Below are 18,079 nucleotides of genomic sequence, written 5' to 3'. Positions count from 1 at the left end.
GCCTAGGAGACGGACCGCGGTTCGATCCCCCGGCGTCCCATATGGTCCCCCAAGCCAGGAGCGACTTCTGAGCGCATAGCCAGGAGTAACCCCTGAGCGTCACCGGGTGTGGCCCAAAAACCAAAAAAAAAAAAAAAAAAAAAAATTTTTCAGTCGTATTACTTAGATGGTGTTGTGTTTATTTATGTGGCAGGTTATACTGAGTTATATATACTTAGTCACAAGAATTGGTGTCTGTAGTGTCTGTAGTTACGTTGAATGTAATCTTCTTGCTTTTGTTTCTATGTATGAGAGGGCATGCTTTGCATACAGTAGGCTGAGTTTGATCTCTTTTACAGCCAAGAATAACCTATCAGATAATAATACCATCAAATGGGTGTAGTTGGAAAACAAAACCAAAACAAAATAGACATACTTTTTCTTTAGCAACTGGTTAATTTGCCGTGCAAAAGTTTTTTTGGTGTTGCTGAATTAATTTGCTGTTACTTTACATTAAACTAATAGCTTCATTTGCGCACATAAGGGAGAAGGAGCAGAAAATGTTAGATGATTGGGAAAGCTTTAAGGATTTATCTTTTTGCCACTCTAGTGACTCAATTCTCTGAACAAAAGTTGACTGTTTTCAGTACTTTATGAATTCTTGTACTTCCTTTCCTTATGTACAGAAATAGTGCTAAAAATGGACATACTGGAATAAAAGTAATCTTTCATTTCTATTTGGTCAAAAGGAATTTCTCCCAATTATGGCAACACTGGTTTGTGCACCATTTGCTATTGAAGTAAATCATGACAATGAATTGTGTTCTCTTGTTTTAGTCCTTTATTTGTTTGTTTTGGGTCACATGCAGCAGCGCTCAGGGGTTACTTCCAGCTCTGTGCTCAGAAATGCTCTTAAGGGCAGGCTCTGGGGACCATATAGGATGCTGGGATTCAAACCACCTTCAGTCCTGTGTCTGCAGTGTGCAAGGCAAATGCCCTACTGCTGTGCTACTCTGGCCCCTTGGACCTTAATTTGTAATCTCTTTTGTGACAAAGCCATTAAAAATAGCAGTACTGAGAGGTCAGTGATAGTATAATGAGCATTTGGTTTGCCCATGGTCATCTTGGGTTCAATTCCTCCCAACATCTCTTTTTTTGGGGGGGCCACATCCGGTGACGCTCAGGGGTTACTCCTCCCAACATCTCATGATTTCCTAGGCTTATCAGGACTGATCCCTGAGCTCAGAACCAGTAAGTCTTGAGCACCACCAGGTATAGCACCCAAACCTAACTAAAATAGTAGTATTGAAATAAATATGATAAGATAGTAACTCATGTTCTTCTTTGTCTTAGTGAGTTCCTCATGAATTGTAAGATACTGAGGAGAAACTTGTAAGGATTGTAATCTGATTTGAAATTAGAAATTGAAAGAAAGGAATTTTGTTTGTCCATGTGTGAGAGAAAAGCTTCCGCCAGGAGGGGGAGACTGAGTTTATGATGGAACTGTAAGCTCTAAATTCTTAGTATTATTTCTATGATGTGGATAGAAAGAAGTCACTTTCATTCTGGTGATTTCTTTGAGGCAAAGACCCTGCTTATTAGACATGATTATTATTTTATTTTGCTTTAGGGCCATACCCAGCAGTGCTTAGGGCTTGCTCCAGGTTTGCTTTGGGGAGCATTTGGGGTGCTAGGGATTGAATACACGTTGACCACTTCCAGGGCAAGCATCCTACCTATTAATACTACCTCTCTGGTTTTATTGTTAATGTGCCTTAGTGTTCATCCTTTAGCTATAGTCTTTAGCAGGCTCTTATAAATTTTTTGTTGTTCAACCTAGCTGTGCTCAGGGATCACTCCTGGCATTCTCAGGGAATCATATGCAACATAAGGGAGTGAACTCAGGTCTACATGCAAGGCAAGCAAGTGTCTTACCTTCTACTATCTCTCTGGTCTCAGGTGATTTTATTTTTTTCCTTCTGCATGCAAAGCAAACATCTTACCTCCATGCTCTCTCTGGCCCCAAGAATACCTAAATTTTTAAAAGTGCTAATGGGGACAATCACTGAATCAGTGGTGTCCAGATGCCGTTCGCAGCAATAACAGCCCTTCTATGGTTCAGTGAGCAACCTAGTGTTGGGGGCCATTTAACATGGAATCTGAGACCTCATGCATGCTTGCTACTTGGAGGATACTTTAGGCACTTATGGTAGGGATTGAATCCAGGCCTGTTATATGGAAGCATATACTCAGCCCATTAACCCCACCTGTTACTCATTTTGTTTTTGGGGGCCAACTGTCTTGCTGAATGTCTCATCCCCTAAAACAGTTTAACATGAAAGAAACAAATTCTTAGTAAACATTTTATTATCTCATTTGTTTTTGTTTTGTGGTGCTCTGGTTACTCTTGGCTCTATGCTTGCTCCTGGCAGGCTCAGAGGACTATATGGGATCCTGGGAATTGAACCCAGGTCCGTCCTGGATGGCCATATGCAAGGCAAACGCCTTGCTACTGTGCTATAGCTCTGGACCTCTTTTTTTTTTTTTTGTTATCTGCGGCACTTCTTGACTTGTGAACAGTGTTACAGATATAGGTATATAAAGGTATATAAATTTAAAATTATTTTTTTTTGTTTTTGGGCCACACCCAATGGCACTCCAGTTATTGCTCTCAGAAACTACTGACAGGCTGAGGGAACCATATAGGATGCTGATCATGGAATTTTGGTCTGTCTCATTCAAGGCAAATGCTGAGCTGTCGCTCTGGGATCCTACCCCCTCCCCCCCCCTTTTTTTTTTTTTTACTTTGTGTCTGTTGTGGGATTGGGTTTAAGTTACATCCCACTATCCTCAGGAGTTGTTCCTGGTTTGTGCTTCAGGGACCATAGATAGTGCCAGGGATTGAGCCAAGGTCTAGGCAAGCACCTTAATCTCTGTACTATCTCCAGTTTTTATCTATGGATTTTGAATATTCAGAAATTAAAGCTACTAGATTATGGTTAATGTTTAGAGGGTTGCTCCTGGCTCTGTACTCAGGAAGCACACCTGGCAGTGCTCCGGGGACAATATAGGATGCCGGGGATTGAGTCCAGGTCAGCTATGTGCTGGGGGTCACACATATCTGTTGGTGCTCAGCAGTTACTCCTGGCTCTATATTCACTTCGGGTGGGCTCAGGGAACCATATGGGATGCCAGAAATTGAACTTGGGTCAGTCATTTGGAAGGCAAGTACCTTACTCAACTAGCATTTCTTGGGCCTCAAGTATTTTGTGGTTTTGATATGCACTCCTTAAGTTTTTCATTTATTTTACCATTTTCTTTGAGAAATGTCTGTTCAACTATATTGTACATAATTGGGATGTTTTCCTGATTTAAAAAATGTATTGATTCCTTTACCATAACAGATTATAAATGTTATCCCATTCCATGGGTTGCCATTTTATTATGGTGTTCTTTGATATACAAGAAGCCTTAGGGTTTTCAGAAAATGCATCTTTCTTTTTTATTTATTTATTTTTTATTAGATATATTTTTTATTTAACTAACATGATCATATTTGGGTTACAGTCATAACCAGAACACCCCCCTTCACTAGTGCAACATTAAACCCTCCCCCCTTCCCATCCCCTGCCTGTATTCGAGACAGGCATTCTACTACAGTAATTTGTTTTTAAGTTCAGTAAGTTGTATTTTTTCCTTAAAGGATAAGAGTAAAAAAATATAGTAAAGGTGTGATAGTGGCAATCGCCAATGTTTGCATAGGTCCAGAAAAATGGAGAAAATGGGAAAAAAAAAATCCTTGACCTGATTACAAAAAGGCCTCACCCCAGAAGTTTATTGGCATAAGACAGACTCTGGGTTCCAGGCATACCAGTCTATCCAACTCCAGTCATTCTCAAGGTCCCGGTGAAACTTTTTCACACTTTAGCTATAGTTGGTATCAGACTTTTGGATTCTATGCAAGGAAATGCATCTTTCTGTTGGTCTTTTTGTCAAATTCGATATCATGTATCTTTTTTTTGTTTCCAAGAAGTTGATAGTTCTAGTCTCCCTGTTCCTTCTTTTCTTGGCCACACCTGGTGGTGCTTAGAGGCTTGGTGGTTGCTTCTGGCAGTGCTTGGGTGGTGGTGAGGGGGTCATTTGGTGTTGGAATCAAACTTGGGGTTCCCACATGCAAAGCATCCACACCAGACTTCAGCATCATTTCTATAGTCCGTTGTAGTTCTGTTCGGATCTTTGATCCACTTTTGTATATATATAGGAATTGAAGGGTTGGAGTAATAGGACAGCGGTAGGGTGTTTGCCTTGCATGTGGCTTACTTGGACAGACCTGGGTTCGATTCCCCAGTATCTTATATAGTCCCTGAGCCTGCCAGGAGAGATTTCTGAGGGCAGAGCAGGAAAAACTGAGCAAAAAAAATTAGTGTAAAGGTTCGACATTTTTTCATGTGGATATTCGATTTTCCCAGCATTCTTTTTTTCTATATATATTTTTTATTTAAACACCTTGATTACATACATGATTGTGTTTGGGTTTCAGTCATGTAAAGAACACCACCCATCACCAGTGCAACGTTTCCATCACCAATGTCCCAAATCTCCCTCCTCCCCTCCCGACCCCTGCCTGTACTCTAGACAGGCTTTCCATTTCCCTCATACATTCTCATTATTAGGACATGTGCACCGAACCAACATATTAAAAATGTCTTCCTATTCATGAATAAATAAGTGTCTTCCTACTGGTACTTAACATTTTTTTTTTTTTCTTATTGGCCCACACCCAGCATTGCTCCTGGCAGGCTCAGGAGACAATATGGGATGCGGGGGACCAAAACTATATCAGTCTTGGGTTTGCCTCATGCAAGGCAAATGCCCTATCTGCTGTGTTATTGCTCTGGTCCCAAGATATTTAAATTTAAGAGATCTTTGGGGGGGGGTATAGATTACAAATTCATCTGAGGTCCTCAAACATGCGAAGTGTATGTTTTCAGGAATGTGTTATGGTTGTAATTTTTTTCCTAAATTTGTTTTTGTACCACATCTGAAAGTGCTTAGGGGACCACATGTGGTGCCAAGGGTTTGCAGCATCACATTGTAGTGAAGGAGATGTTTTACTTACTGTACACGGTCTCATACTGGGCTCCATTCATTCTTAAGGATGCTACTCATGGATGCTGTTGTAAATGGTGGAAAGCACAATTTTCAATTGAAGAGACAGATTAACACAAGTATATGTGACTTAGTCCCTTTGATTTGTAGACAGTTGAACTAAAACCCACAGGGTATGTGGTTTTACTTTTTAGTTTAGTCTATTTGAAGACTAAATAGGGACTAAGGAGACATCTCAAAGAACTGGAGGCATATTTTGCATACAGAAGGCCCAGGTTCAATCCAGGGCACCACATGGTTGCCACAGTGCCACTGGAAGTGACCTGGAAGCATGAGGCTGAGTAAAGACCCGGAATATGTTAAACATATCCTCCAGTTCAAATAAATAAATGAGTAAATAAATGAGGTAGAATGTAGCAAGCTTAACAAGTCCTGAGAATGAATTCTGTTCCCTTGGATAAATACATTAATAAAATAGTTTGTGCAATTCAATTCAATTTTTTTTTTTTTTTTTGGTTTTTGGGTCACACCCAACAGCGCTCAGGGGTTACTCCTAGCTCTATGCTCAGAAATCGCCCTTGGCAGGCACAGGGGACCATATGGGATACCGGGATTCAAACCACCGTCCTTCTGCATGAAAGGCAAATGCCTTACCTCCATGCTATCTCTCCGGTCCCACAATTCAAAAGCTTAATTGACTATATATTCTTCCCTCAGTGCAGAGCTGCTTTTCAAATAAAATTAAAAACAAAAGTTTAAATTTTAGGCATGTGTCTACAATAATATTAAGGATAGGATCTCATGCATACAATGTTAAACACTACACTCCCACCATTGTTTCCTGCAACTATTTCTCACCTCTAAGTCCCCCACCTGTTATGTAAGTTCAATGTAGACCAATACTTGAATTAGCTAAAAATTTAACTAGCTTTTGCTAATTTGCATTGTTTTAATGTAAATTTAAATAATGTAATTTATGATACATCCAATGTAGCTAAAATAGTACTTAATAGTGTAGTTAGATAAGATATGAATAAAGGATCAGAAATAAATACTTAAAGAGAAAAAAAAGACAACAAACTAGATGTTAGACCTATTATCATTTATTTTTCCTCCCAGCTCCATCAAATAATAGGCCAGATTTCTGGAATAACAACTTTCTGATTGTATCCCTTTTCAGGAAACAAGTGTTTATTAAATACCCTGGGTCTGAATGTTCCAACCTCTGAATTCCAACAGTAGTAGAATCATTTTATAAATTTTAATTTGAATCAGACAATCTAGACTTACGTAACATAATCAAAATAACATAACCGTTTCTTTCCTTGCTTTGTTGAATGCTCCTTGGCTATTCCACCCTTCAAGGGGCTACTAAGGGAAATTTGATTCTTGCACTTTGCAAGAAATCTATCTACTAGTTCTAATTCTTGGCTCAGAATATGAGATGTTTCTCTTTTCTTTTTTGATTGATTTTAGGCTACACCCAATGATGCTCAGAGTTTATTATTGATTCTGCACTCAGGAGTTACTCCTGGCAGTGCTCGGGGGAACATACATGATCCCGGGGAACAAACTTGGGCTGGCTTGCCATAGCAAGGCAAGTGTACTCTTGCTCAGCTTCAGTTTGAGATATCTTATTCAAGAAACAACTTGGGCCCGGGGAGATAGCACAGCGGTGCTTGCCTTGCAAGCAGCCGATCCAGGACCAAAAGGTGGTTGGTTTGAATCCCGGTGTCCCATATGGTCCCCCGTGCCTGCCAGGAGCTGTTTCTGAGCAGACAACCAGGAGTAACCCCTGAGCGCCACCGGGTGTGGCCCAAAAACAAAAACAAAAACAAAAAAACAAAAAAAAAAGAAACAACTTAACAAATACTTTCATTGTTCTCAGCTATGAAAAAATTAGTCTACACATTTAACTCTGCTATTATTCACAACAGTCAAGCATTTCTATACAACTCCTTAAAATGTCCATTCTGACTTAAGAGATGAGGGTTGGCGGTGGCTGAGAAGGTTGAGTTGCAGAAATGTTCTAGAATCAGGGGTCCTCAAACTTTTAAACGGGGCCAGTTCACTGTCCCTCAGACCATTGGAGGGTCTGACTATGGTAAAAACAAAACTTATGAACGAATTCTTAGCACACTGCATATATCTTATTTTGCAATGAAGAAACAAAACAGATACAAATACAATATGTGGCCCCCGGGCCATAGTTTGAGGACCACTGATTAGATAATCATTTTTTAAACCATTAGTGGGAAAAGCAAATGTTCCTTCTGATGACATAATCAATGTAATGATCAAATAATTCTGAAATAATGGCATGTTACAATAATATTTTAAGTACATTCAGAATTTACATTACTCACTTCTCCCTGAGTTTGGATTCACAGTTTTGTAGAGCTACTTTAAAGAGGTAGTTGGTGGGAGTGTAAGGAAATAAAATGTTTAGATGTAGCAGCACCTGGGACTATGTAACATCTGTCATGTTGATCTCAATATATCTTTCCCCCATGAATCTGCAAACATGAAGAAGGGGGGGATAATTCTTACTGGCCGGATCTTCTATGACCACCCAGTATCACTATTCTAATTGAAATAGCATCTCTTTCAAAAAAGTGATGAAATAAACCCTTCACTGTGGGACTGTTCATGCTTAGAAAAGAGAGGCTCAAGGGAGTAACTTTATTTGTACAGTCCTTTGGGAAAATGAACAACATTCTATCACCCCCAACTACTGCCTTTCCCCCCTAGACTTGCTATGTTTAACTCTTTGCTTTAAACTTGAGTTGATTTTAAGTTCTGGGCTCTAGAGGATCCTGACAGCTAGCACAAATAAACATGTAGTCCAGGTCTTGGCCTCCAGTCTTACGCAGGGCTGGTGGAATACTGTTTCATCAGATGTTTGTGACAGGAATTGCAAACTCGCTCAGGTTTGATACTTGAAGGAAGAGGCAGTTCATTTGTTGAACAGGCATTACAGAAGATTCCTTTGCAGTTCTTACATACATTCTATAAAGCAAAGAGGAAATTAATTGGAGGATGGGGTGGGAAGGAGAAGAATGAAGAGTGAGCAAGGCATAAGGATGCATAAAATATGAAAGGCTAATGTGATAAGATAATCAGGTATTGACTACTTATATGTGCAAGGCATTATCTGACCAAACATGGTGTCTGCTTACTGTATTCACTTTATGTATTATTTATTTATTTATTTATTTATTTATTTATTTATTTATTTATTGGGCCACACCTGGCTGTGCTCATGAGTTAATCCTGGCTCTGTGCTCAGAAATCACTTTAGCAGGCTCAGGGGATCATATGGGATGGCAGGAATCAAACCTGGGTCCATCTTTTGTTGGCCACATGCAAGGCAAATGCCCGAACACTCTGGGCCCCCATCATTATTCACTTTAAGTGCACTTATTGTAAAATTAGTTTGCAAGTACCTAACCATATTCCAAGGCAGGAAGGCAGCAGCTTAGTAATTAATTGGGTACCTTTAATATTAAAATTTGCTTAGCAGTAGATTCCTAATACACTGAAGTTCAGTGTTCTACTGCTTGATATAAAGGGTGGGGAACCTTCTTGCCAAGGCTCATTTGGAGATTTAAAATACCAGTCACTGATCAGACAAGATGGGCAGATGGGCTGTGGTAGCTGAAGAGAAGCACACGTGTTCCTGTCATGTACTGGGACAGACCACAGGATTTCATGGGCCTAATAGTCTGCAGGTGAGTTTCCCATCCCTGGCTTATTAGTACAATGCTGGGGTATTAGTGAAGTGAATATAGCTTCCTGTATCCTGTTTATATGGAAAGTCTCTATTAAGTAGTCTGACTCTTCAGTAGCCAGAGATAGACAGATTATGGCTTAAAGAGACAAGTGTTTCTGGCAAGGCTTTGATGGAAGCATATGCAGACAAGCTATGTGGGTCCCTATCTAAAGGCTCTGAAGAATTTTTCCGTGAAATGCTGTTTTCTTGCAAATAATTCATCGTGAGGTTGTAATAGAGTAAAAGGTTTTGATTTTAAGGCCTGGGAAGAATTTCCTTTGACAGACTTGTCAATTTGCATGGTTTAGAAATGATAAAGTTAGATGAGCCTTCTACATGCTGCCTAGTCTCAGAGGGCAAACTAGAAAGTCTTGTAGGCAGAAAAAACTGAGGGAAAACAAGTGGCCTCATGAGGAGAGTTCATTTTCTCTCATTGGCTGTTTCCACAAACAAATCAAAGTACTCTGTTCCTAAACCTATCTCATCCATGTAAAGCAGGAAAGTCTGGAAATGGGGAATGTGGACTTGAAGCCACAGTTTATTTCTAGGCTTTGCCATAGGATGACTTGAGTATCATTAGCAATGTCCTTAACCTCTCAACCTCTAAGGTACTTGATGTATCAAATGATGGCACAAAGGGATATAAGCATTACAAGCATAGGGTATATTATCACTCTTTTCCACCACATGTAATAGTGAACACATTCCACACAGTATGGCACTGAATAATTATAAGTTTATTTGTTCTACATTGTTTTAATGGGAGTTTAAAGTAACAATCTACTATAGTAATTGAAAAAATACACAATAATTGCTTGCTGCTATGGGAACTGGGGAGAGAGCACAGGGAAATATTGAGCAAAGCATGTGTCAGATCCCAGCTGCATCCTGGAATCTCATATGGCATCACCTCTCTACCTGTCTTCCTTCAGAATGCTGTAGTGACCCTGGTGGCACCCAACACTGGACCAGAACAGCATTGCCAGGCCTGGCTCTGGTATTGCAGGGAGCCCCCCTGATCCCACCTCTCCCCAATAAAAGAGAGGAAAAAAATACTTGTTCTGTTGCTTTTCTTCCCACTCTGTAACACACTGCAAAGTCTCCTGTGTATGATAAATATCCGTGAAGAGCCCATTTGGTTCCCACCCCTATTACCTGCGTTAGGCAGCTCTTGTCCTGGCACAGCTGACACATCTGTGGCTTCTCAGAGAGCACAGTCTGGTCCTAAACCACACAGTAATAAACCAGTTAGTTCCCTTGGTCGCTCCAAACACACTTTCAGAATATGTACTTTTCCCTTCAAAAATGAAAAAGGATTGGAGAGAGCACTTCAGGGGGTAGAGCGAAGCCTCTGCCTTGTACATTCAAGGGAGGTCATTTGCATGCAGCCAACCTGGGGATTGAATCGCAGCATCACATATGGTCCCTCGAGTCTACCAGGAATGATTTCTGAGCGCAGAGCCAGGAGTAACCCTTGAGCGCTGCTGGGTATGGTCCCCCAAAAGATAATTTTTTTTATGAAAAGTTAAGAATATAAGTATAAAGTGTATGTGTGGGGAGTCCTATCTGGGACTGGGGAGACAGTTCAGCAATCAAGGGAGCATACATCCCATGTACGGGGACCCAATTCAAGCTGTGACAATGTGAAGATCACTGAGCTATCTACCTGGATGGTCTCTGCCTCAGCACCTAGAACCACCAGGCTGAGGATTGAACTCTGAGTACTGCACCATTAATTTCCTCTAGGAGCCCATGAACGTACTACTTAGGAGCCATTCTTCCTCTCAAGTGTCTATTCTTCTTGTCTTACTCTTTCAATGAGGCTGGAACACAGGTTTGATTTCATATATTTGTAGATAAAATATAGGTATCTCAGAAACAGTTTTCAAATTCCTCAAGGAAATATACTATATCTGCAGATACATTTGTTCACTTATATTTAAGTGACCAGGAAGGATTTTTTCCCTCTAAATGGGGAAAACTAAGGGAAAGTAAAATGAGCTCTCTTAGGTCTCACTTTAGTGAAAGAGAGAATTTCCAATTCAGGATAAAGGGGCCATCAACAACTTTGTAACTGTGTATCTCATGGTGATTCAATTACAAAATAAAATGAAAAAAAAAAACTATCATTCAATTAGCAAATTGCCCAAAGCAGTACTGCTTCCTGTGAATGATTGATGCAAATGTGTTTGTATAGGTCATGGTTAGAAAGGTCTGTAATCATTCATTTACATTCCATGCATCCTTCTTTAGAACCAGGCATGATACAGCCAATGACATAGTTTATACAAGATATTTGAGAACATTAAAGTCAGTTACCTGTTCAGTCACAGGGTCAGACTGCTGTCTGCAATGAAAAAAGAAAAAATGAACCAATAAGAAACAGCAATTAGCATCTTCATTTTTATAACCTCAAAATCTCAGAAAAATATGACTCCTGTGTTGGGACCAATATAATTGCTAATTTAGACTTCCACGGAGTAGAAATGTTGAGCATTATTAGAAGCTGATCAATAAGGCGCGCTTCGAGCAATGGCGGGCCAGGTTATCAAGTGCAGGGCTGCCATTGCCTGGGAGGCTGGAAAACCTCTTTCCATTGAGGAGATAGAGGTGGCTCCCCCAATAGCTCATGAAGTTCGATTTAAGATTATTGCTACTGCAGTTTGTCACACTGATGCCTGTACCCTGAGTGGGGCAGATCCTGAGGGGAGTTTTCCAGTTATCTTGGGACATGAAGGTGCTGGAATTGTGGAAAGTGTTGGTGAAGGAGTGACTAAGCTTAAGGAAGGTGACACTGTCACTTTATATTCCACAGTGCGGGGAATGCAAATTTTGTCTAAATCCTAAAACAAATCTTTGCCAGAAGATAAGAGTCACTCAGGGGAAAGGGTTGATGCCAGATGGAACTAGCAGATTTACTTGTAAAGGAAAGACGGTTTTACACTACATGGGAACCAGCACATTTTCTGAGTACACAGTTGTAGCTGATATCTCTGTTGCTAAAATTGATCCTTTACCACCTTTAGATAAAGTCTGTCTTCTGGGCTGTGGCATTTCAACTGGTTACGGTGCTGCTGTGAACACTGCCAAGGTGAGAGAAATTAGTTCCCACATTTAGTTTAGGACAATGAAGTTTCACCTTCACTAAAGAAGGCTAGGAATTGCCTTTATTTGTTGTTATCTTAAATAGTTGATAGGTTGTCTTTTGTGTTAGGTGGAGCCTGGGTCTACATGTGCAGTCTTTGGACTGGGAGAAGTTGGATTGGCAGTTATCATGGGCTGTAAGGTGGCTGGTGCATCACGGATCATTGGTGTGGACATCAATAAAGATAAATTTGTGAGGGCAAAAAAAAAAAAAAAAAAAAAAAAAAAAAGAAGCTGATCAATATTTGGTGCTTAAAAAAAGTGTCTGGAGTGATACAACAGTGGGTAGGTAGGGTGTTTGCCTTGACCTGGACGACCTGGGTTCAATCCCCATCATCCCATATGCTCCCCCGAGTCTGCCAGAAGACTTAAATGATACCTAAGTACCACTGGGTGTGGTCCAAAATAAAAAACTAAAAATTCCAGTTACCTTTTCATTTTACTACTAAGGAAATAACAATACATTTTCCAGCCTGCAAAACTCCAGTGGCAAGTGCTATATGTTGAATAATTTTTTGTTTTGCTTTTTTTTTTTTTGACCAGTACGTGACCAAGTCCCCCCCCCCCCCCCCAATGGCACAATTAAGTACTGCTCAAAGTTTACTCCTAGCTCTGCACCAAAAGATCACTCCTGGTAGACTCAGGGACCAGAGTGGGATCAAACCGAAATCCATCAAATACATGCTCAAGGAAAGTGCCCCACCTACTATAGTAGTTCTCTGGGCCCTATTAGTTTTTCATCTTCTGATATAGAAATAATAGTATTTATGTATTAGTCCTCTTCTTAAAATGTGAGCTTGCATAATTTAGTGATGAAAAGGGAAATGAATGAGACCATGACGTGAGAAGCCTGTTAGGCTGAATTATTTCTTTATGAGGCCCATGAAAGCTAAGCCTGATTTCCCAACTTCGAATAGAACCTAAATAAGAACAAAGTTTACTCTTGGTGCTGGGGAAGGTGCCACACACATGTACAGTGGCTTCAATTCTCTGTAGCAGAGGGACAGTGACTTTTAGTGTGACCACGTTTCCATCTCTTCAAGGGACTATGATATTAAGAAGTGTGCAGATGTCAGGATTGTTGTTTTGTCCAGGATTGGCCTGGAAACAGGCATGAATGCCGTAACAGACCAAGAACTTATAAACAGAAGACATAAATAAAGGCAACTTAGACGAGCCTTTGCGCACTTCAGTTTCCCCATCTGAATAGGAGAAATAATTATACTTTTATATGGATAAATAATATATTTTACATGGATAAATAATATCTGTGAGAAGATAATAAATGAAAAACATATTTACTTTAAAGGCTACACCCAGCAGTACTAAGGATACATTCCAGGCTCTGTGATCAGCGATTACTGTGGAAGCTCAGGACTGACCCAGGTTAGGTACATGCAAAGCAATTACTCACTTACTATATACATACACACACATGCATACATACATATATATGTATATCTCAGGCTCAGGAAATATATATTAAGCTGCAGAATATAAGACACACAAAGTAGGATTGCCCTGTATTGCCAGAGCAAAAATTAGAACCTCTATATAAGATACTACTAGTTGCTCATTCCACCTCTTCACAACAGAGGGTCACCAATGTTACAAATCAATTTCTGTGTGTGTAATTACCAATGCGTATCAAAAGATCTCTCACATAACTTCAAAATAACTTAGTATCTTAGTAAATAAAGACTTCATTAACAAACACCTGTGGTTTTCCTCTGATGGTTTTTTCAGTTTAACTTTTTCCTCTTGAATTTTATGCTTCCCATCCTGCCAAAAACAAACAAACAAAAAGCACTCCAATGTATTATGTATCAGATTAAACAATAATGATATTGCATGCATTTTATTCTATGTTGTTTCAGTATATTACTAGAATTATTTTTTGTAATTAGAGAAATAAATTAACTGTCAAGATGTTTTATCGCATCATTTGCTCCATTTTTAAAAATCTTCAAACTTCTTTAAACACCGTGGTTACAAGGTTGTTCATAATAGTGCTTTTTCCACAGATACAAAGTTGTTCATGATTGGGGACGCTGAAATGATAGCACAGTGGGTAGTAGTGTGCTTTGCATCCAGCCAAACCGGGTTTGATTCCCGGCATCCCATATGGTCCTCAGAGCACTCCAGGAAAGATTTCTGAGTGCAGAGCTAGGAGTAATCCCTGAGCCCCACCAGTGTGACCCTCACCGCCCCCCCCAAAAGACTGTAAACAAAGTTGTTTGATTTTCAAAAATATACTTTACAACACCCTTCTCCAGTGCACAATTACTGCCACCATGTCCCCTGTATTCCTCCTGCCCTCCTACCAGCTTTTTTTCATTGCTCTCCCTTTTGCTCAGGCTTACTCGTGGTTCTATGCTTAGAGGCGCAGATGGGGTTCAGGAGATTCAACCTGGGTCAGCCATGTGCAAGGCAAACAATGTGCCCATTGTACAATCTCCCCAGCCCTAACTCATTTCTTCTTTCTTTTTCTTGGCCACACAGGCAGTGCTCAAGTCTTACTCCTGGCTCTGTATTCAGGGATTACTCCTGGCAGGGCTTCAGAAACCATGTGTAGTGTTGGGACTCAAACCTGGGTTGGTGTGTGCAAAGCAAGTACAAAACCCACTGCACTATTTCTCTGGCCCTTCAACTTCCACCTCCTTAATAAACGGTCCTAAAAGAGTCTGCAAAATAATTATCAGAGAATCCATTTTCTCTCATTCTTTTAAGATTGAAATGAATTCTGAATATAACCTACTTACTCTTGCAAATATATTAATAATTTACTTATTAGCAAATACATTTGAAAATATATTATATATTATATACATTTTCCCCAGTTGAGCTCTGGAAATAGAAAACCAAGTAAGGTTATAACTGCGAGTCTGTGGAATCCTCTGGATGCTTTCATGCCAAGACAACTTCGATCTTTCATTATTTGAAACATTTTCTTTATTCTGAAGGACCAACGTGAATTCCTCACTTCAATAAAGTCCAAGATTTTTTTTTGTTTTGTTTTGATGCCACACCCAGGGATGCTCAGGGCTTCCTCCTGGCTCAGCACTCAAAGATCACTCATGAAGGGACTTAGAGAGGAGGGGGACACCATATGTTTTGCTGGGGATTGAAACCAGATATGCAGGGGCCAGAGTGGAGGCACAGTGGCAGGGCATTTGCCTTGCATGCTGCTGATCCAGGAAGGACCTAGATTCAATCCCCGGTGTCCCATATGGTTTTCTGAGACTGCTAGGAGTGATTTCTGAGCCCAGAGCCAGGAGTAACCCCTGAGCGCCTCCAGGTGTGGCCCAAAACCCAAAAACAAACAAACAACAACAACAACAAAAAAGAAACCAGACAGACAGCATGCAGCATACAAGGCAAATACACTCTTGTATTATCACTTCAGACCTAATTCCAAGCACTTTACCAGTGCTCTTACGATCCTGCACTGTTCCTTGCCTTGAACTAACTGCTGCTCACAAGCCTCCAAAAACAGAATTCATGTTTTTAGATCTCTTATGTATCAAGGAAGAGAAAGGGTCAAAGTATATATTTGAGTATATATTGAAGCAGTTTTGGAATGATTGAGAAACTTAAAAACAACACTGGAAAATGATGTAAGAAAAAGATTGATCTTTCTTACTCTGCAGGTCCTTCAAAGTAAATGTTATAATCTATAAATAATGACTGAATATTAAAAATGTACTTTGCACACTTTAATGAGGAATATGAAACACAGTTCACTTTAACTCTCAAGAGAATCGGCATCTTTCTCTAGAAATTTAAAATAAGTACCTTACAAATGCCCCTTATCATATATAAACTGTGTACAAAAATATTAAAAAATGTAATTTTCACCAATATTTGTATCTGACAAAGAATGTATTTCATGCTTTTCTGATTTCATTATTTAAAGAGACTGCTGGATTGCTGAAGTTCTTGTAACCAATTTTAATGAGTCACCTTTACAGGTGCTGACAGAAACAATTAACTTCTGCTCTTTATACTACTCCATATTACTCTTCCCTCCCCAAGCCTGATTTCCTCTTTACCTAATTTATGACAATGCTGGTTAAAAAAAATTTTAAGGGCCCGGAGAGATAGCACAGCGGTGTTTGCCTTGTAAGCAGCTGATCCAGGACCTAAGGTGGTTGGTTCGAATCCCGGTGTCCCATATGGTCCCCCAGGCCTGCCAGGAGCTATTTCTGAGCAGACAGCCAGGAGTAACCCCTGAGCACCGCCGGGTGTGACCCAAAAACCAAAAACCAAAAACCAAAAAAAAAAAAAAAAAAGAAAAGAAAATTCAAGGCGGAGAGGGATTATTATAGATATAATTAAAAATATAAACCCTAAACACATATTTTTTAAAATACCAAAAATAATTTTAACAAACTATAAGGAACAATTGAGTCACTGAACATCATGGTTATGAAAATCTCCCTTTCCAAATGAAACCAAGTTAGTGTATGAAAGGGAAGCTCAGAACTCAGCTTACAGTGCTCCCTGACATCTGTGCTCTCAAGACCATAAAAGTGACATATATGTCCATGATAGAAACCTGCTTGGACACCAAGTCTCTCTTTCTCTCTTTTGGGGGGGGGGTCACACCCAGTGGTGCTCAGGGGTTACTCCTGGCTATGCGTGCAGAAATTGCTCCTAGCTTGGGGGACCATATGGGACATCAGGGATTGAACCCAGGTCCGTCCTGGGCAGCCGTGTGCAAGGCAATGCCCTACTGCTGTGCTCTCTCTCTGGCCCCTTAAGTCAGTCTCAAAAAATTACAGAAATGAAGGAGGAGAAAACAAGTATTACCATTTTAGGTTCTGGCTTCTGGAAACCCTTTCCTGGGATGATCCTGTTTTGTAAACTTCTTTCTCTTTCTTGTTTTAATTCTAACTCAAGCTGGTTCCTGGGGTTGGTGAGAGAAAAGGATGAAACCTCAGATTACTTTCTAAAGAATGCCACACCTCCTTGAAAGTTCAGTAACTAACTCTAATTCTTGACTAATAAAAAGTTGCCAGATGTATACAGGCAATAAGGTTTAAGACCAATAACACTAAAGTCCACACAATACTTATTTTGGGGTACAGATGATAAAGAATGCATTTAGAATTCTAAAACCTGCCTGAGCATCACCACTCTGCATATCACTATTTTATAATTAGCGCTTAATAAAGAGTTGTGGTCAAGTGAATGAAAATTAGTAGGATTTAGTTTTTGTATAAATTTTCAGCAAGAACCAGTATGAAGTACTAATACTTCAGTACCTTTCCATATTCATTAGCTGGTCTCTTTCTATAGGTCTATTCAGCTCAGTTAAACTCTCAAAGTCCTCAACCATGAATGTCTTTAGCAGTTCTGTGCTTTTCTATCCAACAACGTTCCATTTGTTTGAAGTCAGTGGCTTCAGCACAGAGTTCAGTCTCACTTGAGAGAGAATATGAAAGAGTGGTTAAGGGTTCAGAGTCACAGAGCGGCTTCTTTATTAGAAGGTGGTCATTTGCTAGCCAAACTTTGTGACTTTGAACGACTTTTTCCCTCTCTAAGCTTTAATTAATTTCATCTGAAAGTGGGGATAATAAAACGACTAGCCATTCTCATAGATTCTCTCCTACTATCTTCCCATCCATCCTAAAGTATCTGGCACACAGTAAAAAATTTAGCAACCATTAATGTGGTCATTTGTTCTCACACACTTTCCTACTTATTCATGGAGATGTCTTCGCAGCTTTCTGAATTCTAACGGTAGAGAACAGCCTTTGCTGAAGAAGGATCTGCTCCTGCCCACCAGTTTTCCAATTCCCCACGACCACCCCACCCGCTCAGGCTGCCCTCTCATCACCGCTGCCTGGTGAGCTCCTCCACTTCCAGCTGCAGACTGTTAATCTTGTCTCCAAAGTCCTGCTTGAAGAGCCGGTTGTCCAACTCAGCAGACTGGCGACCTCGCTCAGCCTGGCGCAATCTGGATGTGGGCCACATGAACTTGTGATAAAAAACAAAAGCCACAGTGGGGGAAAGACCACAACACAAAAAACAACCCAAGGTAGAAAACATGGAGAGAGAGTGAGTGGGGAA

The 18,079-nt window shown here is 40.1% G+C and overlaps 2 protein-coding genes across 2 annotated transcripts in view; one reads left to right on the top strand and one right to left on the bottom strand.

Moving 5' to 3' along the window:
- Nucleotides 1-7,394: 7,394 nt before the first annotated feature.
- The window catches only part of RUFY3 (RUN and FYVE domain containing 3), a 94,545-nt gene continuing 83,860 nt past the window's right edge, over nt 7,395-18,079 (bottom strand). The window contains exons 13-18 of the mRNA XM_049789914.1: nt 17,847-17,966; nt 16,817-16,913; nt 13,722-13,786; nt 11,180-11,207; nt 10,016-10,084; nt 7,395-8,097 (exon numbers count right to left, since the gene is read on the bottom strand). Coding sequence (XP_049645871.1) covers nt 7,954-8,097; nt 10,016-10,084; nt 11,180-11,207; nt 13,722-13,786; nt 16,817-16,913; nt 17,847-17,966 — 523 coding nt within the window. The 3' untranslated portion in view covers nt 7,395-7,953. The remainder of the gene's footprint in view (nt 8,098-10,015; nt 10,085-11,179; nt 11,208-13,721; nt 13,787-16,816; nt 16,914-17,846; nt 17,967-18,079) is intronic.
- LOC126032540 (alcohol dehydrogenase class-3-like) lies at nt 11,393-12,242 on the top strand. The gene is given in 3 exon segments (XM_049790216.1): nt 11,393-11,658; nt 11,660-11,951; nt 12,075-12,242. Coding segments are annotated over 3 exon segments (726 nt in total).

The sequence above is a fragment of the Suncus etruscus genome, chromosome 16 (genome assembly GCF_024139225.1).
Source record: "Suncus etruscus isolate mSunEtr1 chromosome 16, mSunEtr1.pri.cur, whole genome shotgun sequence".
NCBI lineage: Eukaryota > Metazoa > Chordata > Mammalia > Eulipotyphla > Soricidae > Suncus > Suncus etruscus.
This window is presented reverse-complemented; position numbering and strand designations above follow the sequence as displayed.